General features: G+C 38.9%; 1 protein-coding gene across 1 annotated transcript in view; it reads left to right on the forward strand.

Moving 5' to 3' along the window:
• Positions 1-23,344, forward strand: part of TXLNB (taxilin beta) — a 55,732-nt gene extending 32,388 nt beyond the window's left edge. Inside the window, exons 8-10 of the mRNA XM_080806710.1 lie at positions 3,796-3,888; positions 20,464-20,559; positions 21,821-23,344. Coding sequence (XP_080662836.1) covers positions 3,796-3,888; positions 20,464-20,559; positions 21,821-22,582 — 951 coding nt within the window. The 3' untranslated portion in view covers positions 22,583-23,344. The remainder of the gene's footprint in view (positions 1-3,795; positions 3,889-20,463; positions 20,560-21,820) is intronic.
• Positions 23,345-23,628: the final 284 nt, after the last annotated feature.

The following is a 23,628-nucleotide window of genomic DNA, read 5'->3' on the forward strand; positions in this document are numbered from 1 at the left end:
ATCTACATAGGGATGTATGAGACAAAAGGAGTCTGTAGGGGCAAAAAAAATTGAAGAACAGCTGGAAAAGATGATCTCCAGACCCTGTCCGGCTCTAGTTCTTGAAGGCAGAGAACTTCCAGGGTTGAAGCCATGTGGCCCCAAGCTAGGTTAACCTTGACTTATCCTCTGCTTTCCATCATGTGGGCTCTCTGCAAGGACCCTCCCTTGTATGTCTCTTGTCTTCAAGGCACTTTTCAAAACTCCAGTAAGAACTTAATCTTCAAGAAGAATATAGAGGTCCCCAAGCCCTATTTCGAATCATGTTTAAAGTTCTTCTTGAAAAGTAGCAACATTACATTTTTAAAACCTTTAAACCTTGAGAAACAAAATCTACCACAGGTCAGTGTGCTTAGCCTTTGAACACTTCCTTTGGTTTTACAGTTTCTTTGAAGGAGCAGGGTGATCAGAGACAAAGGTCTTAAGTCCATTGAGACCACTTCTATGGTCTGAGTAAGGGGAATAACAAGGACAGATTGTGTTTTACTAGACGAAGTCACTTTCAGCCATAAAACAACAGCTTGCCAGTTTGGGGCATGGTTTTCACTCAGGGAAGGGATGTCTGGCTCTCAATTATACAAACCAAGGCAACAGAGTAAATGTCAGAAATGATCAATGGGATGCAATTGTCACTACAAATAGAGTGTTCACTGGATCGATATGGATGAAGATGGTGGATGTGGAAAGTCAGCAGTACTAATGACGCAGCCACAAAAATACGGCCCAAGGGGGAAGATCACCGAGTAAATTGTTAAAGACAGTAATCATAGCCTTTAAACCCCGAAGTCCTCACCTTCCGTAGACAGGATGAGAGGAGATTACTCTGCAACTACTATAATAATTGGACTTGTTCCCAAACCAAATCTCACAGGTTTGCTAAGACGATTCCTAGACACGTTTCTGTTTCCTATATGTTATGAAAGTTTGTCATTAAAATTCGGTGCTCCATTAAAAGAAGGTGTGTGTCGTTCACTCACTTAAAAGTGAAAATGTTGGAGCAGTTGTTGTTATTACTGACCCTAAGATGGTTTGGTTCTATTTCTGCCTCTGGCAGAAGTACTGTAGATGACCTCTGAATGTCCCTTCCATGACTCTCTGAAGTACCAAAATAAGAGCAGGCATATGACACATGAAACCAAACATGCACCATGTCAGCATAGTAGTGAGAGGGGAGGTACTACCAAGCAAACTGGCATAAAGTAAACAGGAAGTGCCTCTTTTTAGTTAGTGTAAGTAAAGAGCCTCAGAGTTGGTTACCTGAGCAAAGTATAATCCACACAGCTTTTGCCACCTACAACAAAGAGGTCAAATAGGAAGAAAAGCTGAGTATGAAAAATAGTTCTAAGAAGGGAAACAAGGACTTTAACTGTTTCATGGGTGTTGAGTTTCAGTTTTGCAAGATGAAATAGTTCTGGAAATCGGTTACACAACAACGTGAATAGAAGTAACAATACTGAACTGTGCATTTAAAATAACTGAGATGGTAAATCTTATATTACATGTAATTAAAAAAGAAAGAAAGAAAGTTGGGGGAAAAAATGGTCCCTAGAAAAAAGCCAGGAGAAGGGGTAATGAAATGAGACACCACTTCCTGGCACTCGGGGTGTGTCTGCCTTCTCCATCCCACAAGAAAACAAGAGGAAGGGAAACAAAATCTGCCCAAAGTATACACCCAAAAGAGCGTTCTGCCCAAAGGAAGGGCAGAAGCTGACCAAGCTGGGTGCAGTTGTCCGGGCTGATACTGACAAGGTTGTGCCCAGGAGGTGGACGGCGCATGCGCCCACTCCCTCTCCTCCTGTGGGCGGCCTGCGACTCCAGGGCTGCAAGAGTGGGTTTGGGAGGACCTGCCCAGGAGACCGGAATATCTGCCACCCTCCTGTAACTCTGCAGGAATTACTGAGCAGTATGGAGAAGAAAGGAGAGAACGTCAGAAAAAGAAGCTTAACAGGAGATAGGACCAAGAATGCAAAGGAACAGATTTTGCAATAGAAGGTGAAGAAGATCATCCTGGAGTAGCTGTTTCCACCATAGACCACTAGATCATGAGCAGTGTAGGTAGCCAGTCCCATACAAGCTTATTCTCAGATTACGGGGCTTGACCTACTCGGGGCCCTGAAATCAACTCAGTGGATCCAATCCAGTACTTTGAAGAAAAAAAAAAAACAATTGAATAGAATAGGTCAAGAGTGCATTGCACATAATGAGTTAATGCGTAAGGATTGTCTTATGTGCTGTGTGTGTGTGTGTAAAACTGTGGTGTACCTTCCTGGCCATGAATTCCCTGATGCTCCTTTACTCAGGGTTCTTTAACCTGTGTGCCAAGGAATCATGAGAACCAAATTTTAGGCCACTAGAGTTGCCCTGTCACATATTCACAGAGCTAAGGTGTGATTTTAAGGTGATGGTCAGCCATTGTTTGACTTTGGAAAAATTTATCCTGTGGAGAGGTTTTATATTATTTCATTGTTCTTGTTTACTATGGTAAAAGCTCTGCTATTCTAAAACAATTGAGAATAAGCCATTCTAGATAAGCAGATTTTCTGGGTTCTAGGGTTTGAGTCCCATACTCTCTCTACCTCTCACCCCCAAGACTGAGAACTCTCCAATCTACTGGCTTCCAGTCATTCGTTTCTTTCTGCTTTTGAAATGACAGTGTCACAAGTACCACCAGCTAGTCATCTGGTGCCCATTTGAGGAGTTGGAGCAGCTCCAGGCATCCAACAGTACCAAATACTCATTTGAAAATGCAGGCTTTACTAACATGCACCATCTATATTAAATCTCCACTCACTCGAAGCATGTTAGTCTAAAATCATTTTCAAAAACAACATTTTATTATTGCATTACTGTCACTAGCAACACACTCTCCTTCCCTGCCCTGCTTTATTCCTACCCCAAATGCAAGCCTTGGAATAAGGATGTGGATAGAGGTACAAGGTACCACTCCCATGGTGAGCCACACACTTGCCAACCCTAATGCATATGATGTCTAGTATTGTATGCATATTAGAAAAGGCATTCCTTCCTCAAGACTCATTCTTTCCATCTGTAGAAAACTGGTATAAAAAACTGATTTTGATGAAAAGGGACATTTAACTGCTATTGGCTAGAACACTGTATTCATAAACATACAAACCAACTTGACTAAAATGTAAATGGTGGCTGCTCAGTGTGGACCAAACTGTATAATGGCAGCCACCCATGTCTGGTCCACCTTTTCTACCACTTCTTTTCATTCATATACATTCGCACTCTGGGTAAGTGTAAGGCTCGCCTTCTCCACAAAAACATGGCTCACATGATCACCAGCCATGTTCACTTCCTTCTCTGACTGGCACTATCCTTAATGGAGCTGGCACTTTGTATTCACTGTCCCACAGTCAAGCTGTCTTTGAGAATATCTTCCTATCAGGAGCACAAGACTCTCAAAAACAGTAGTCACGTGTTAAATGTTTTTGTACAGAGTCAATACGTATGTTCAGTGCTCAATAAAAGTTTGTCGGTAAAAGTTATGATATAATGAAATGGCGATGACACGTTATTTTTTCATTTTTCCTTAAAAATGTACTTCAGTCATACTCACTGACTTAGGTCATTCGCATAGTAAATAAAAGAACTGAACATACTACTAACATTGTATTGAGAATTCCCTTAAGTCATTTTTCTTCTCAAATAATGAACAATGACATGTTGTTTTGTTCTGGAAGCATTCTGAAAGCAATCCTAAAATAGATCCACTTTTTTCCCTATTTACAGCTTACCCTCTACTCTGGAAGATTTGAAGAGTTCCAGAACACACTAACAAAAAGCAATGAGGTGTTTGCCACTTTCAAACAGGAAATGGATAAAGTGAGTATTACTTATCCCTCACAAAATCCTGCCATTTTCTACTTTGACAGGCAATTCTCCTTTGGGTTTTTTTGGGTATTTGGGGGGGGGGGTATTTTTCTCTCATTAAGACACTTCAGTGCATTTCATAAAGTAATGAAACATTTATCCATGCAAATAAGATTTAGACTATATTTTTTATTGGTAAGTATTTTTCTGGTGAATTAATCTCAGAAAGAGTCCAAAAACACTAGGATACATTTTCACTCTGAGAAAGAATACTTTCCTTTTCTAGGCCATGGAGAGCTAAGGAGGGGGAAAAAAAGACAAGAGCTGGCAATTTAACATTACATTGTTTATACTAATTTAAAAAAAAAAAACCTTATTTTTAGAGATTGAAAAAACAACTTTCATAAAAATATGCAACAGGAGAATTTTAGAATAGAAAAACCATTTCATGCAATCCTTCTTAGAAGAGAATATATGTAGTATGTTATAATTGACAGTGCCTTGAATGAGAAGGAAGCCTGAATTCAAATTCTAGGTGTGTTGTCACTCCTCAAGTAGCACTAGACAATCCACTTAACTTCCTTCCAATTTTATTTTTCTTATCCATACATTAAGATACCATTTCCGTTTCCTATTTCACAAGATTATGAAGTTCAAATATAAATTAATGTGCCTTTAAAGGGTTTTAAACTTTCTTATAATCTTTTACAAAATATAAGGTGCTAAATATTATTATTAGACATAATGTTTAAATTTTATTCAATACAATATTTTCCCAAAATAAAATCAGTATCAGAACTGTGTTTCTTAACAGGCACTGGCATTAACTTTTTTCAAGTGCACAAAGCATCCTTTTAAAGACATTTTCTTGGGGCACCTGGGTGGCACAGTCAACTAAGCATCTGCCTTCAGCTCAGATCATAATCCCAGAATCCTGGGATCAAGGCTCACATCAGGTTCTCTGTTTCGCAGGTAGTCTGCTTCTCCCTTTCCCTCTGCTCATGCTCTCTCACTCGCTCACTCTCTCAAATAAATAAATAAAATTTAAATTTTTTTTCTTAAAATTATATGATAAATTTCACAATTCAGTGACCCAACATAAATAGGTGAATACTTGTTAAAATTATAACTTATTCACTCCAGGATGGCTCTATCTGTTTTTCAAAAATCTTTTTTCACTATGGAGTGTTAAGACTAGAATAAATATTAGAGTAGAAAAGTGTTTTTGCTTATTTCAAAATTATTTTTGAGATTGGAATAAATATTAAAACAGGAACTTTTAATCTGGAGTTTATTTATAGACTTTTAAAGTCAACTTGAGAATTAGCACGTGCACGTGCACACACACACACACACACACACACACACAGACTGATGTGCATATTGCATTTCTTTGAGTGTGGTTCCATAGATTTCATCAAATTCTTAAAGAGGTTGATGACTTTAAAAAGCATCTAAACTACTAACTTGTTAAGATGCTCAAAATTAAAAGCCATTCAAGGCTCTCCTGGCTTCTCTATAGAGCCCAGGGGCTAACATCCTGGGCCCAGTCCCTGGCCTCCATGCATACACAGCCTCAGACAGCATGGCACAGAGCACCAAGTGTCCAGGTGTGGTTCATCCAGAGAAATTGCACCTGATTACATGCCTGACCTTCACTTTGTCCAAGCAGAGCAGAGATCCAACAAAAAGTTTCAGGCTCAAAAAAGAGGGGCTGCATTTTATTAACTTCTGTATCTTCTATACCCAGCTCCTTACTGGTGACCAGCAGATACTCCACATATGTTGTATTAAATGGAATGAAATAACTCTAGTCCCACTCTTCTGCTAACTCATCTGAATATTCTTTCACCTCTTTGAGCCTCAGTTTCCCCAGTGACCAGTGGAGGTGAAAACAGAACCTTCCTTATGAGATTGTTTCAAGGATGAAGTTAATAATGCACACAACCATGTTATATGAACCCCACCACACTCTACAAATGCAAAGACAGGGATCAGGAAGATGGTAGTGGAGTAAGAGGATCCTAGGTTCATGTCATCCTACAAACACAACTAGATAGCTATCAAACCATCCTAAATACCCCAGAAATTGACCTGAAGACTGACAGAATGAACTCTACAACTAAAGGGAAAAGAGGGCCACATCAAAGAATGTAGGAAGTACGGAGTGAGCTGTGGTCATAGAGAAGGGTGAGAGAGTGACAGAGGGGAGCTCACAGGGGAATGCACAAGGAGAGCATTTCCCCAAGCCATGGGCTTGGAAAATGAGAGAGGCTAAATTTTGTGAGTTCTTGCAACCAGCACGTCTTAAAGCTTGGACTTTAAAGTCCAGCAGTTTTGGCTGGAGAGAAGCACGCAAAAAAACCAGGATAGACAAAAAAAAACAAAAAAACAAAAAAACCAGGGTAGACAATGTGGAAACAGCGATGTGAAGAGCACCTGGGGCACACGGTGAGGAAATTATTCACTCTCTCAGAGTGTGTCCCTGAGGGGCAGCGTTCACTGAAACACCTCTCCAAGAACAAAGGAGCTGGCCAGCACCATTTTCCTCCTCCGCCCCTCAGCATAAATGCAGAGCCACCTGCAGGAAGCAGCACAGCACAGACACCAGCCACCACAGCACACACTGGAGACCTTCCCTGAAGCACCAGGCTCTGGGCACTATATGACCTTTGCTTTATAAGGCCCTTACTTTCAGGAGCAAAAGACATAACTGGCCTTTATAACACTGAGAAGAAGACTTAGACAAAATGTAAAGATGGAGAAATTGATCCAAAATTGATCCAAAAAAGAATAAGATGAGACCACGGCCAGAGACCCAAGCAAAATAGATATAAGTAACATGCCTGATGGAGAACTTAAAGCAACAGTCATAAGAATACTCACTGACTTGAGAAAAGAAGAGAAGACACCAGTGATATCTTCTCATCAAACCACAGAGATGAAAGAGTTTGAAAAGAATCAGAGATAAAGAATGCAATAAATGAGATTGGAAACAGGCTTGTTGCAATGAACAGCAAGCTGGAAGAAGCAGAAGGACAAATTAGTGACCTGGAAAACAAAGTAATGGAAAGTAAAGAAGCTGAACAAAAGAGAGAAAGAAGACTCATGCAACATGAGACTCGACTTAGAGAAATCAATGACTCCATCAAATATAATAACATTTGTATTATAGGAGTCCCAGAAGAAGAAGAGAGAGAAAAGGGGACAGAAAATTTATCCGAGGAAATAATAGCTGAAAACCTCCCCAACTTGGGGAAGGAAGCAGATACCCAGATCCAAGAGACACAGAGAACTCTCATCAAAATAAACAAAAGCAGGCCAACACCAAAACATACTATAATTATATTTGCAAAATATAGTGATAAAGAAAAAAAAATCTTAAAAAGCAGCAAGACAAAGTCCTTAACTTACAAAGGAAAAGCCATAAGGCTAGCTGGAGATTTCTCAACAGAAACTTGGCAAGCCAGAAGGCAGTGGCATGATACATTCAAAGTGCTAAATGGGAAAAATCTGCTCCTAAGAATACTCAATCCAGGAAGGCTATCATTCAGAATGGAAAGAGAGAAAGAGTTTCCAAGACAAACAGAAACTAAAGGAGTTCATGACCCCTAAACCAGCTCTGCAAGAAATATTAAAGGTAACTCTTTGAGTCCAAAGATGAGACCTAAAGTGACAGTATAAAGGCAGGAAACACAAAAGCAGTAAAAATGAATATTTCCATAAAAATCAACTGATGTACTCTCACTAAAAATGTATAAAATATAATAAAATATATCTAAAATGTAGGAAGTACAGAAGAAAAGAATGAGTTCAATCCTGATTGACCATCATCTTAATATAGACAGCTATTTGCAGAAGAGGTTATATGTAAACCTAATGGTAATCATCGTATATCAAAAATTACTAATAAACATGCAAATAACAAAGAGAAAGAAATCCAAATATGTCACTAAAGAAAATCAGCAAAACATGAAAGAGAGAGACAACAAAGGATCAGAGAAAATCTCCAGAAACAACCACAAAGCAAGTAATGAAATGGCAATAAATACATATCTATCAATAATTTCTTTGAATGTAAGTGGACTAAATGCTCCAATCAAAAGACACAGGAGTCAGAATGGATTAAAAAAACAAGACCCATCTATCTTCTGCTTACAAGAGACTCATTTTAGACCTAAAACACCTACATATTGAAAGTGAGGGGGTGGAGAAATATTTATCATGCAAATGGATGTCAAAAGAAAGCCGGAGTAACAAAAGTTGTATCAGACCAACTAGACTTTAAAACAAAGACTCTAACAAGAAAAAAAAGGAAGGGCTCCATATTAATAATAAATGGGGCAATCCAACAAGAAGATATAATAATTGTAAATATTTATACACCCAACATAGAATCACACAAATACATAAAACAACTCATAACAAACATAAAGGAACTAATCAATACTAATACAAAAAAAGTAGGGGACTTTAAGTTACATCAATGCACAGATCATCTAAACAGAAAACATACAAAGAAACAGTAGCTTTGAAGGAAACACTACACCAGATGGACTTAACAGATATATTCAGAACATTCCATCCTAAAATAGCAGAATATATATTCTTTCCAAGTGCACGTGGAACATTCTCCAGAATAGAGCACATATTAGGTCATAAAATAGGCCTCAATAAACACAAAAAGATTGAAGTCATTCCATGCACCTTTTCTGACCACAATGCTATGAAGTCAAACACAAGAAAAAAATTGGAAAGACCCTAAGTACACAGACATTAAACAGCAGTCTACTAAACAATGAATGGGTCAACTCAGAAATCAAAGAAGAAATTTCAAAATACATGGAAACAAATGAAAATGAACCCAGAACCTTTGGCATGCGGTAAAAGTGGTCCTAACAGGGAAGTATACAGCAGTACAGGCCTATCTCAAGAAGCAAGTAAAATACCAGATAAACAACCTCATCTTACACCTAAAGGAGCTATAAAAAGAACAAAAAAGGCCTAACACCTACAGAAGGAATAAAATAATAAAGATTAGAGCAGAGGATGTGAGGGTGATCTGGCTTTAATATCTATCACCCCATCGATCACAAGGGTTGATTCAGTGGATCTGGCTGGGTATGTGGGTGTCACAATAGAAGAGGGACATTCTTTAGTCAGGGATGTACGAGTAGTTGCACTTCCCTGCTAGAACCTCAGACAAGCTCTCAAGGTCCATTTGTAGGCAAAGGTGGGATAGTCAAGCTTCCAAGACTCCAGACACATCCAAATGAGGTGCTGCATGTGGTAGTCTGCTTTTCTTTAAAAATAATAATTAATATAATTAATAATAAGAATAAATATTAGAGCACAAATAAATGATATAGAAACTTAAAAAACAATAGAATAGACTAATGAAAGCAGGAGCTGGTTCTTTGAAAAAATTAATAAAATTGATATACCTCTAACCAGACTTACCAAAAACAAGAGAGAAAGGACCCAAATAAGTAAAATCAAAGATGAAAGAGGAGAAATAACAACCAACACCACAGAAATATAAACAATTATAAGAAAACACTGAAAAACTATATGCCAACAAATTGGAAAACCAAGAGAAATGGAGAAATTCCTTGAAACATATGAATTATCAAAACTGAAACAAGAAGAAGCAGACTGATAACCACCAAAAAAATTGAATTAGTAACTAAAAAACTCCCAACAAACAAAAGTCTGGACCAGATGATTTCACAGCCAAATTCTACCAAACATTTAAAGAAAAGTTAATACCTATTCTTCTCAAACTATTCCAAAAAACAGAAGAGGAAGAAAAACTTCCAAACTCATTCAACAAAGCCTGGATTATTCCAATACCAAAACCAGATACAGACACTGTTAAAAAAAAAAAAAAAAAAAAAAAAAAAAAAAGGAACTAAAAGCCAATATTCCAATGAACACAGATAAAAAATTCTCAATAAAATATTAGCATACCAAATCCAACAATACACTAAAAAAAATCATTCACCATGATCAAGTGGGATTTATTCCTGTGTTGCAAGGGTGGTTCAATATTTCCAAAGCAATCAATGTGATATATCACATTAACAAAAGAAAGGACAAGAAACATGTATGATCATTTCAATAGATGCAGAAAAAGCACTTGGCAAAGTATAACATCCACTCAAGCTAAAAACCCTCAACAAAGCAGGTTCAGAAGGAACATACCTCAACATAATAAAGACCATATATGAAAACCCACAGCTAATATTACCCTAAGTGAGGAAAAACTGAAAGCTTTCCCTCTACAGTCAGCAACAAGACAGAGATGTCCACTCTCACCACTATTATTCAACATAGTACTGAAAGTCCTAGCTACAGCCATCAGACAGCAAAAGGATATAAAACGCATCCAAATCAGAAAGGGAGAAGTCAAGCTTTCACTATTTGCAGATGACATGACACTACGTATGGAAAACCCAAAAGACTCGACCAAAAAACTGCTAGAAATGATCAATGAATTCAGTAAAGTCATAGAATATAAACTCAACACACAGAATATGTTGCATTTCTCTACACCAATAATGAATCAACAGAAAGAGATATTAAAAAAAAAAAATCCCAATCAGTATTGGAGCAAGATGGCAGAGGAGGAGACATATATATCATCTGGTCCCAGGAGTTCAGCTAGATGGTTATCAAACCATACTGAACAGCTACAAACTCAACAGGAGATCGAAGAGAAGAGCAGCAATTCTAGGAACAGAAAATTGACCACTTTCTGGAAGGTAGGATGTGTGGACAAGTGAATCCAAGACAACATAGGAAAAGAAACTGCGGAGGGGAGGGGTCAGCTCCCAGAAAGCAGTAGAGAAGCATTGCACAAAATCGGAACTTTTAGGAATCTGCTCCACTGAGAGATGTCGTTCCAGAGGGTAAGCGGGGGTGGAGCCCTCATGGGGACAGTGTGGTCTCAGGACCCAGGGGATCACAAAAAGACCAGTGCTGTCTGAGTGCAGCAGAGCACCCAGGAATCAGAGCAGGGAAGCTGGCTGCAGAGAAGGAGCTGGGGGGGTGGGGGGCAGGGTTTCAGTTTGGGGTTACCTTAAACTGTGATCCGAGGCACAGTCAGGCCACTGCTCTTTGATCAGTGACTCCAAGAATGGCAAATCTGGAGAGACCCCCTCCTTTGTTCCTCTGGGAGGAGTGGCACGGGAACAAGTGGCAGGAATCTGCTGGTTTTGGAGACTCCAAATGGGCCTTGTGCACTAGAGATAGAAACACTCGGTCAGGGCGCCTGGGTGGGCTCAGGGGTTAAGCCTCTGACTTTGGCTCAGGTCATGATCTCAGGGTCCTGGGATGAAGCCCCACATCAGGCTCTGCTCAGTGGGGAGCCTGCTGACCCCTCTCTCTCTGCCTGCCTCTCTGCCTACTTGTGATATCTCTCTCTCTCTCTCTCTCTCTCTGTCAAATAAATAAATACATAAAATCTTTAAAAAAATAAATAAGAAAGAAAGAAACACTCAGTCACAGACCAGGTGAGCTCAGAGTGTGGCTGGAGATGAGGGAGATGGGAGGGATTGACTGCTTTTCTCTGAGGGTGCATTGAGGAGTGGGGCCCAGAGCTCTCAGCTCATAAGGGGCTGGAGATTGGGAGGCCGCCATTTTCATTCTTGTCCTCCAAAGCAGTACAGAAAGCATTCGGGGAACAAAAACTCCCGAGAGCAAAACCGAACAGATTGCTTAGCCTGGCCCCTAGCAAGGGCAGTCCAATTCCACCTTGGGCAAAGACATTTGAGAATCATGGCAACAGGCCCCTCCCCTAGAAGATCAGCAAGAACATCCAGCTAAGACCAAGTTCACCAATCAATAAGACCTGCAAAACTTCAGAGCTGTGGGAATACAGCACATAAAATTCATGGCTTCTTTCCCATGATTCTTTAGTCTTTCAAATTTAAATTTTTTAATTTTTTTCTTATTCTATTTTTTTTTATTTTTCCTCTTTCGTATTTTAACATTTTTATTTATTTTTTTAAAAGATTTTATTTATTTATTTATTTGACAGAGATCACAAGTAGGCAGAAAGGCAGGCAGAGAGACAGGAGGAAGCAGGTTCCCTGCTGAGCAGAGAGCCCGATGTGGGGCTCAATCCCAGAACCTTGAGATCATGACCTGAGCTGAAGGCAGAGGCTTTAACCCACTGAGCCACCCAGGCACCCCTATTTTAACGTTTTCAAACCATTTTATCTTATCAGTACCTTTTTAAAAATCTTCTTATGTTTACATTCTTATAGTCATATTCTATCCTTTCATTGTATTAACCTTATTTTTGTATATAGGATTTTATTTCTTTAAAATTTTGGGATACAGATAAAAATATACCCTAAATCTAGTGCATGGCTTTGTTCTAGTCTCCAGCCTGATCACATTTTTCCCTCTTTTCTTTTTTTCTTTTTTCAACCAACTTCTTATCTTATCAATTCCTTTTTTAGAATCTTTTTTTAATTTTCATCTTTACAGTCATATTCCATCCCATCATTATGTTTACCCTTATTTTTGTATACATATGTTTTTCTTTTTTCAAAATTTTGGGAGGCAGTTTCTTCTAACAGAGCAAAATACACCCAAATTCAAGTGTGTGGCCCTGTTCTATTCACCAGTTTAATATGTATGTATGTATGTATGTATGTGTGTGTATGTGTATATATATATTTTTTTCTCCTCCTTTCTTCATCCCTCGGTTTTAGGTCTCTTCCAATTTGGTTAGTGCATATTTTTCTGGAGTCATTGCTACCCTTTTAATATTTTGTTCTCTCACTCATCTATTCTTACCTGGATAAAATGACAAGGCAGAAAAATTCACCTCAGAAAAAAGAACAAGAGGCAGTACAAACAGCTAGGGACCTAATCAATATGGACATTAGTAAGATGTCAGATGATGATTATCAAGGTGATAGCTGGGCTTGAAATAAGCTTGGAATATAGTAAAAAAATCCTTTTCTGGAGAAATAAAAGAACTAAAATCTAACCAAGTTGAAATCAAAAAGCTCTTAATGACAGACAATAAAAAATGGAGGCTCTTACTGCTAGGATAAATGGAGCAGAAGAAATAATTAGTGATATAGAAGAACAAGTGATGGAAAATAAAGAAGCTGAGAAAAAGAGAGATAAACAACTATTGGACCACAAGGGGAGAATCTGAGAGATAAGTGATACCATAAGACGAAACAATATTAGAATAATTGGGACCCCAGAAGAAGAAGAAAAAGAGATAGGGGCAGAAGAAATATTGGAGCAAATTAGAGAATTTCCCTAATTTGGTGAAGGGAACAAGCATCAAACTCCAGGAGGCACAGAGAACCCCCCAAAATAAATGAAAAATAGGTCAACACCACATCACCTAATAGTAAAACTAACAAGTCTCAGTGACAAAAAGAAAAATCCTGAAAGAAGTTTGGGACAAGAGGTCTGTAACATACAATGGTAGAAATATTAGATTGGCAGCAGACCTATCCACAGAGACCTGGCAGGCCAGAAAGGACTGGCATGATATATTCAGAGCACTAAACAAGAAAAATATACAGCCAAGAATACTATATCCAGTTAGGCTGTCATTGAAAATAGAATGAGAGATTAAAAGCTTCCAGGACAAACAACAACTTAAAGAATTTGCAAACACCAAACCAGCCCTACAGGAAATATTGAAAGGGGTCCTTTCAATATTTCAATAAGGAAAGAGAGAGCATAAAAGTAACAGACCAGAAAGGAAAAGAGATGATATACAATAACTGTCATCTTACAGGCACTACAATGGCACTAAATTAATATCTCTCAATTGTTACCCTGAATGTAAATGGGCTAAATGCCCCAATCAAAAGACACAGGTATCAGAATGGATAAAAAAACAAGACCTATCGATATGTTGTCTGCAAGAAACTCATTTTAGACTCAAAGAAATTCAAGAAACTCATTTTAGACCCAAAGACACTTCCAGATTTAAAGTGAGGGGGTGGAAAACAATGTACCATGCTAATGGATGTCAAAAGAAAGCTGGGGTGGCAATCCTTATATCAGATGAATTAGATTTTAAGCCAAAGATGATAATAAGAGATGAGAAGGACACTCTATCATACTTAAATGGTCTTACAAGAAGATCTAACAATTTTAAATATCTATGCCCCTAACAAGGGAGCAACCAATTATATAAACCAATTAATAACAAAATCAAAGAAACATGGAGACAATAATACAATAATAGTAGGTGACTTTAACACCCCCTTCACTGAAATAGATCATCTAAGCAAAAGATCAACAAGGAAATCAAGGCTTTAAATGACACACTGGACCAGATGGATATCACAGATATATTCAGAATATTCAATCCCAAAGCAAGAGAATACATATTCTTCCCTAGTGCATATAGAACATTCTCCAGAATAGATCACACCCTGGATCACAAATCAGGTCTCAACCAGTACCAAAAGATTAGGATCATTCCCTGTATATTTTTGAGCCACAATGCTTTGAAACTAGAACTCAACCACAAGAGGAAAGTTGGAAAGAACTCAAATACATGTAGACTGAAGAGCATCCTACTAAAGAATGAATGGGTGAAGCAGGAAATTAGAGAAGAATTGAAAAAATTCATGGAAACAAATGAAAATGAAAGCACAATTGTTCAAAATCTTTGGAACACAGCAAAGGCAGTCCTGAGAGGAAAGTATATAGTGATACAAGCCTTTTTCAAGAAACAAAAAGGTCTCAAGTATACAACCTAACCCTACACCAAAAGGAGCTGGAGAAAGAACAGCAAAGAAAGCCTAAACCTAGCAGGAGAAGACAAATAATAAAGATCAGAGTAGAAATCAATGAAATAGAAACAAAAAGAACAGTAAAACAAATCAACGAAACTAGGAGTTGGTTCTTTATATGAATTAATCAGATTGATAAACACCTGGCCAGACTTATCAAAAAGAAAAGAAAAAGGACCAAAATTCATAAAATCATGAATGAAAGAGGAGAGATCACAACCAACAACAAAGAAATACAATTATAAGAACATATTATGAGCAACTATACACAAGGAAATTTGACAATCTGGAGGAAAATGGATGCATTCCTAGAGACATATAAACTACCGAAACTGAACCAGGAAGAAATAGAAAACCTGAATAGACCGATAACCAGTAAGGAGATTGAAGCAGTAATCAAAAATTTCTCAACAAGCAAGAGCCCAGTACCAGACAGCTTCCCAGGGGAATTCTACCAAACATTTAAAGAAGAATTAATACCTATTTTCCTGAAATTGTTCCAAAAAATAGAAATGGAAAGAAAACTCCCAAACTCATTTTATGAGGTCAGCATTACCTTTATCCCAAAACCAAAGACCCCATCAAAAAGGAGAATTACAGACCAATATCTTTGATGAAAATGGATGCAAAAATTCTCACCAAAATAGTAGCCAATAGGATCCAACAGTACATTAAAAGGATTACTCACCATGACCAAGTGGGATTTATCCCTGGGCTACAAGGTTGGTTCAACATCTGCAAATCAATGTGATATAATACATTAATGAAAGAAAGAACGAGAACTATATGACACTCTCAATAGATGCTAAAAGAGCATTTGACAAAGTATAGCATCCTTTCTTGATCAAAACTCTTCACAGTGTAGGCATAGATGATACATACCTCAATATCATAAAAGCCACCTATGAAAAACCCACAGAGAATATCATTCTCAATGGGGAAAACCCACAGTGAATATCATTCTCGATAGGGAAAAAACTGAGAGCTTTTCCCCTAAGGTCAGGAACATGGTAGGGCTGTCCACTATTACCACTGCTATTCAACATAGTACTAGAAGTCCTAGCCACAGTAATCAGACAACAAAAAGAAACAAAAGGCATCCAAATCAGCAAAGAAGTCAAACTCTCGCTCTTTGCAGATGATATGATACTTTATGTGGAAAACCCAAAAGAGTCCACTCCAAACTCCTACAACTCATAGAGGAATTCAGTAAAGTGTCAGGATATAAAATTAATGCACAGAAATCAGTTGCATTTCTATACACCAACAGCAAGACAGAAGAAAGAGAAATTAAGGAGTCAATCCCATTTACAATTGCATCCAAAACCACAGATACCTAGGAATAAACCTAACCAAAGAGGCAAAGAATTTGGACTCAGAAAACCATAAAGTACTCATGAAAGAAAGTGAGGAAGGCACAAAGAAATGGAAAAATGTTCCATGTTCATGGATTAGAAGAAAAAATACTGTGAAAATGTCTATGCTACCTAAAGCAATCTATACATTTAATGCAATCCCCAGCAAAATACCATCATTTTTTTTTCAAAGAAATGGAACAAATAATCCTAAAATTTGTGTGAAACCAAAAAAAACCCCAAAGAGCCAGACAAATGTTGAAAAAGAAAACCAAAGTTGGCAGCATCACAATTCCAGACTTCAAGCTCTATTACAAAGCTGTCATCATCAAGACAGTATGGTACTGGCACAAAAACAGACACATAAATCAATGGAACAGAATAGAAAGCCCAGAAATGGACTCTGAACTCTATGGTCACCTAATCTTAGACAAAGCAGGAAAGAATGTCCAATGGAAAAAAGATAGTCTCTTTAACAAATGGTGTTGGGAAAATTGGACAGCCACATGCAGAAAAATACAACTGGACCATTTCCTTACACCACACACAAAAATAGACTCAAATGAATGAGACAAGAATCCATCAAAATCCTTGAGAAGAACACAAGCAACAACCTCTTCGACCTCAGCCACAGCAACTTCTTCCTAAAAACATCACCAAAGGCAAAGGAAACTAGGGCAAATATGAACTATTAGGATTTCATCAAGATCAAAAACTTTTGCACAGCAAAGGAAACAGTCAACAAAACCAAAAGATGACCAACAGAATAGGAAAAGATATTTACAAATGACATATCACTAGTACCCAAAATCTATAAAGAACTTATCAAACTTAACACCCAAAGAACAAATAATCCAATCAAGAAATGGGCAGAAGACATGAACAGACATTTCTGCAAAGAAGACACCCAAATGGCCAACAGACATGAAAAAGTGTTCAACATCACTCAGCATCAGGGAAATACAAATCAAAACCACAGTGAGATACCACCTCACACCAGTCAGAATGGCTAAAATCAACAAGCCAGGAAAGGACAGATGTTGGCAAGGATGTGAAGAAAGGGGAACCCTCCTACACTGTTGGTGGGAATGTAAACTGGTGCAGCCAGTCTGGAAAACAGTATAGAAGTTCCTCAAAAAGTTGAAAATAGGGCTACCTTATGACCCAGCAATCACACTGCTGGGTATTTACCCTAAAGATACAAATGTAGTGATCTGAAGGGGCACGTGCACCCGAATGTTTATAGCAGCAATGTCCAAATAGCCAAACTATGGAAAGAACCTAGATGTCCATTCAACAGATGAATGGATAAAGAAGATGTGGTATATATATATAATGGAATACTATGCAGCCATCAAAAAATTTTGCTGTTTGCAATGATGTGGATGGAACTAGAGGGTATTATGCTAAGCAAAATAAGTCAATCAGAGAAAGACAATTATCATATGATCTCTCTGATATGAGGAATTTGAGAGGCAGGGTGGGGGGTCATGGTGGGTAGGGAGGGAAAAAATGAAACAAGATGGGACTGGGAGGGAAACAAACCATAAGAGACTCTTATGCTCACAAAACAAACTGAGGCTTCCTTAGGGTGGGAGGGTAGGGATGGGGTGGTTGGGTTATGGACATTGGGGAGGGTATGTGCTGTGGTGAGTGCTGTGAAATGTGTAAGACTGATGATTCACAGACCTGTACCCCTGAAGCAAATAATACATTATATGTTAATGAATGAAATAAAGAAATACAATGAAATAAAGAAAACAATTCCACTTACAAACACCAAAAACCATGCGATACCTAGGAATAAACCTAACTGAAGAGGTAAAAGACCTGTACTCTGAAACTATAAAACACTGATGGAGAAACGGAAGATGACAGGGGCATGATCCCAGGGTCCTAAGATCAAGCCCCACAGTTGGCTCCCTGCTCAATGGGGAGTCTGCTTCTCCCTCTCCCTCTGCTGCTCTCCCTGTTTGTGTTCTCTTGTGCTCTCTTGTGCTCTCTCCCTCTCTCTCTCGCAAATAAATAAATAAATTCTTTTTTAAAAAAGAATCTGAAGATGACACAAAGAAATGGAAAGACATTCCATGCTCATGGATCAGAAGAACAAATATTGTTAAAATGTCTAACCACCCAAAGCAAATCTACACATTTAATACAATCCTTATCAAAATACCAACAGCATTTTTCACAGAGCTAGAACAATCCTAAAATTTATATGGAACCACAAAAGACCCCAGATAGTCAAAGCAATCTTGAAAAAGAAAAACAAAGCTGGAGGCATAACAATTCCAGATTTCAAGTTATATTACAAAGCTGTAGTAATCAAAAGAGTATGGTACTGGCACAAAAACAGACAAATAGATCAATAGAATAGAATAGAAAACCCAGAAATAAACACACAATTTTATTGTCAATTAATCTTCGACAAAGCAGGAAAGAAAATCTAATGGGAAAAAGAATGTCTCTTCAACAAATGATTTTGGTAAAACTGGACAGCAACATGCAAAAGAATGAAACCAGACCATTTTCTTATACCATACACAAAAATAAATTCAAAATGGATTAAAGACCTAAATAGGAGACCTGAAACCATAACAATCCTAGAAGAGAACACAGGCAGTAACTTTTTTGACATTGGCTGGAGCAGCTTCTTAGATACACTTCCTAAGGCAAGGGCAACAAAAGCAAAAATAAACTATTGGGAATACACCAATACATCAAAATAAAAAGCTTCTACACAGTGAAGGAAATGGTCAACAAAACTAAAAGATAACCCATGGAATGGGAGAAGATATTTGCAAATGACATATCTGATTAAGGGTTTGTTTCCAAAATATATAAAGAACTTTTAAAACTCAACACCCCAAAAATGAATAACCTGATTAAAAATGGGCAGATGATATGAACAGACATTCTTGCAAAGAAGACATCCAGATGGCCAACAGACACATGAAACATGTGCAACATCACTCATCAGGGTAATGCAAATCAAAACTACAAAGAAATATCATCTCACACCAGTCAGCATGGCTAAAATTAACAACTCAGGAAACAACAGGTGTTGGCAAGGATGTGGAGAAAGGAGAATCCTCTGCACAGTGGGTGGGAATGCAAACTGGTGCAGCCTCTGTGGGAAACGGTATGGAGATGCCTCAGAAAGTTAAAAATAGAACAGTCTTATAATCCAGCAATTGCAGTACTAGGTATTTACCCAAAGAACAGAAAAATACTAATTCAAAGGGAAACAAGCACCTTAATGTTTATGGCAGCATTATCTACAATAGCTAAATTATGGAAACAGCCCAAGTGTCTATTGACTGATGAATGGATATAGAAGATGAGGTAAATTTATATATGCAATGGAATATTACTTGGACAGGAAAAAGAATGAACTCTTGACATTTGCAACAACATGGGTGGAGCTAAAGAGTATTATGCTAAATGAGGTAAGTCAGTCACAGACAAACACCATGTGATTTCACTCACACATGGAATTTAAGAAATAAAACAAACAAGCAAAGGGGGAAAAAGAGGGGGGCAGAAAAGGCAAACCAGGAAACAGACTCTTTTGTTTTTTTTTTAAGATTTTATTTATTTAACAGACAGAGATCACAAGTAGGCAGAGAGGCAAGCAGAGAGAGAGGAGGAAGCAGGCTCCCCGCTGAGCAGAGAGCCCGATGCGGGGCTCGATTCCAGGACCCTGGGATCATGACCTGAGCCGAAGGCAGAGGCTTTAACCCACTGAGCCACCCAGGCGCCCCTCAGACTCTTAACTAAAGAGAACAAACTGATAGTTACCAAAAGGGAGATGTGGGGGGGGATGGGTGAAATAGGTGATGGGAATACAGGAGGGTACTTGTTGTCAGGAGCACCAGGTAATGGATGGAAGTGTTGAACCACTATACTGTACACCTAAAACTAACATTACACTGTATGATAACTTACTAGTTTTTAACTAAGAACTTTTCTAAAAATGTAAAGACTGAGAAAATAGAGAGCTGTCTTTGCATAGCAACTGTTCAGATGTGCCCAGATAGTATCAGCATTTTAATGGTAAAGAGCCTGTTTAGCTTTCTCACTGACAGTCTCTTACTCAATAATAAAAAAAAAAAAAAATCTAAATTGCAAGCTTATTCCTGTGACTAAATAAAGCTACTTTTACTTTAAACTAAGGAAAATACAGTGACAAAACAAGGGCAGACTTAAGGAGCTTCCTTCTTCCTGAATGGGCTCTGGTCCAAATAAGTTTGTTCAACACTGACCTAGATGATTTATAAATATATATGACTCTCCCCACTCAATCTTCATTCCGCAACATCAGACCTGTTTGCTTCAGCAGCTAGAAACAAAAGGACTTTTCTTAGCATCACATATGGAACTAATAGCCTTTTTTGATATATTAAGTCTTTAGGATTAACATTAAAATATTCCAATTTCTGTAGACAACTAAGAAAATGAAGAAGTTAGAGAAGGACACAGCCATGTGGAAAGCCCGGTTTGAGAACTGCAACAAAGCTCTGCTGGACATGATTGAAGAGGTAAGAAGACTTCCCCCAACTTATTTTTCCCTATTCAGTCCAAATATTCATACTCAGAAGATTATTATGATTGAATAGTACCAATTATAATCTTTGAAAAAGAGCTGATTTTTTTCTGAGATGTGACATATGAAATTATAACAAAAATATTTAGAGCAAAATAGAATTGGGTCCAGATTCACAAAGAGCTGTGTGACCCTAAGTCACCTGCCTACTTGCCAAGTCCAAAGCTGTCCTCAGATCTGCTCCATGCCTGCCCAGCTGCATTCCTTAAAGACAGGACAAGTGTCTTACTTGTCTTTGAATTTCCCCAGTGCCTGGCAAATAGCAGGTGCAGAATATATTAGTGAGTTGATTTGAACCTATGAGGGAAGACACCAGCCTGAGCACTCAGGGTATGTACTACTTTACAGACAGATGTGGGGATGTATTGTTTAATTCTTCCAACAGCCATTTAATTACAGATAGTATGTCAAGCTCTGTAGATGTTGAGGCAAAGATACATGGTCCTGGATCTAAGAAGCGGAGCTTACAGGCAAAGGTCTCTCCGTATCAACAAGCAAAAAAAAAAAAAAAAAAAAAAGAAAAAAAAGTCTTAAAGGGTACCAAGTAGCACAAAGGTGGGGGCGAAGAGTAAGATGATTAGGAATGATTTCATGCACAAACACACCAACATTTTGTACAGAAAAAGAGGAGAACTGAACAGTTTGAGCAGACAGCATCATGAATTAGTGTGTGGGGAGTTTCTGTCGTTATAATTACTCTTCCAACAATTCATTCCAAATTGCAACCAATTCCAAAGAGATGAGCTTATTATTCACCAACATAAATCAAACAGTTGCTGGAATCGCATACAGCAGTTTATCTCTAGACTAGATGAGGCACTGCTGACAGCCACGTCCCCCTCCATCTCATTGTGCCACTGGAAGACGTCTCAGTCTTGCAAGCAGAAAATGCATATACTTTAAGATTTTGGAGGCCCTGGACTGGAGCAGAGAGAAGCTTTGCCCTCTTCCTCTCCCAAAGGAAAGGATACGGTGATTAAAACTCTATCAGAGTCTCACACACAATGGAGAAACAGTTGTGATGCCCCAACCAGGTGTCTGTCCAGCCACCTCTAGCGGTCAGGCCCCAGAGTCTGGTAGACAGATTCCTGGGCAAATGGTTTTGCTTGTCTCTGAGAGCATCCTGACAATTTTAGTTTGTTGTTTTATGCTTTTTTTTCTTTTTTCCCCCGCTTTCTACTATTTTCAAATCACAGAAAGCACTGAGAGCTAAAGAATACGAGTGTTTCGTCATGAAAATCGGGAGGCTGGAGAACCTCTGTCGAGCTTTACAAGAAGAGAGAAATGAACTGTACAAGAAAATTAGAGACGCAAAAATGCCTGAAACGGACGACCGAAGTCAGCACAGCTCCGACGAAGAGCCCGAGTCCGCCGTGTCTGGGGGCGTGGGGGTTGATACCAAGGAAGCCGAGAGCGTTCACAACGCTGTGAAAAACCTGGCCACAGCCTTCATGGTCATTCATCATCCAGAGCCAACCCCTGACCTGGCCAGAGAAAGCCAACCAGAACTCGGCAGTCCTCAAGGGGGTGCTGACTCGGCCCTGCGGGAGCCGGAACAGTACCCTCGGAGCCCTTTATGCCCTTCCCTGCCTCCCACAGCTCCTCAGGCGGAAGCCGAAGGAAGCCACGAGGCAGAACTGCCCCCCAGGCCCGGGAATCCCCCCGCGGGGTCGGGAGCACAGACCCAAGACCGGGGTCTCCCTGCAGCAGCCCAGGCTGACCAGCCGCCCCAGAAGCCGGAGGCAGAAGCTTCCAGTCAGGCCCCGCAGTCCCCCGTCGAGGCTCCCCTACCAGCGATGGAGGCAAGTGGTCGGGCTCCATCACCCAGGCCAGGTGAGCAGACTCCAGCTGGGGTGCTCGCATGTGGGCCCAGGAGGCCGCCGCCCCCACCCCCACCAGAAGCAGCAGCAGAGGGGCTGCCCCAAGGGGCCGACACCAACCTGGAAGGCGTAGACTAAGCCTCACTGTCCTTCCGAAGCTCTTCTTCCTGCCGCTACATCTTCATCATAACAGATTGTCTTCTGAAAAGGCATTAAGGGCTAGGGATGTCTAAGGGAAGAGACTTAATTAGAATCAAGACATTTTCAAATGTTGTGCAGAGCACTCTCAGCCTGTGCTATTTGTTCTCAATTTATAACCCATTTGCAGCTTTTCTGTTTAACACTGGTTGATAGTATAATTTTCCCAAATGGCAACAAAACATACAAATAGAAAATTCATATTAGTTCTCCATTGAGATGGTATTTATTTCAGTTTCTTAATCAACAATTAGATTTGGTGTTTCAACACTTCCACTACAATATATAAATATAGAAAATGTGATGTTGCATTTTATTTCCCTATATAGTTTTTTTTTTTAAAGATTTTATTTATTTATTTGACAGACAGAGATCACAAGTAGGCAGAGAGGCAGGCAGAGAGAGAGAGGAGGAAGCAGACTCCCTGCCGAGCAGAGAGCCCGATGCGGGGCTCGATCCCAGGACCCTGGAATCATGACCTGAGCCGAAGGCAGAGGCTTAACCCACTGAGCCACCCAGGCGCCCCTCCCTATATAGTTTTGATAGGTTCCATAGCAAGGAATGGATGTCCAGGTTCCATTTAAGTATATACATAATATATGCATAGATATGGATGTGCCTGAATGTATATACATATATGTGTATGTGTCTGAATATATACATATGTGTGTGAATATATACATATATGAGTTTATGCACCTATATATACATGTGTATATTTTATATTACATATACACATATATTTTTATATATATATACATATATATACATGCAAATATATACACATATACATATATACACATACACACACATATATATATTACACATACATTTCATCCCTTTTTGGAGTTCTGTCAGGTAAAATATTTAGATGGTAATCAAAAAAATCATCTCCTATTTACTTGGGGTGAGAGTAGACTAATGCTCTGTGAATCAGAAGTAGGTTCAGAATGCAAGTATTTAGGCCACATAATGTCGGGCAAAAA

The sequence above is a fragment of the Martes martes genome, assembly GCF_963455335.1.
Source record: "Martes martes genome assembly, chromosome: 6".
NCBI classification, from domain to species: domain Eukaryota; kingdom Metazoa; phylum Chordata; class Mammalia; order Carnivora; family Mustelidae; genus Martes; species Martes martes.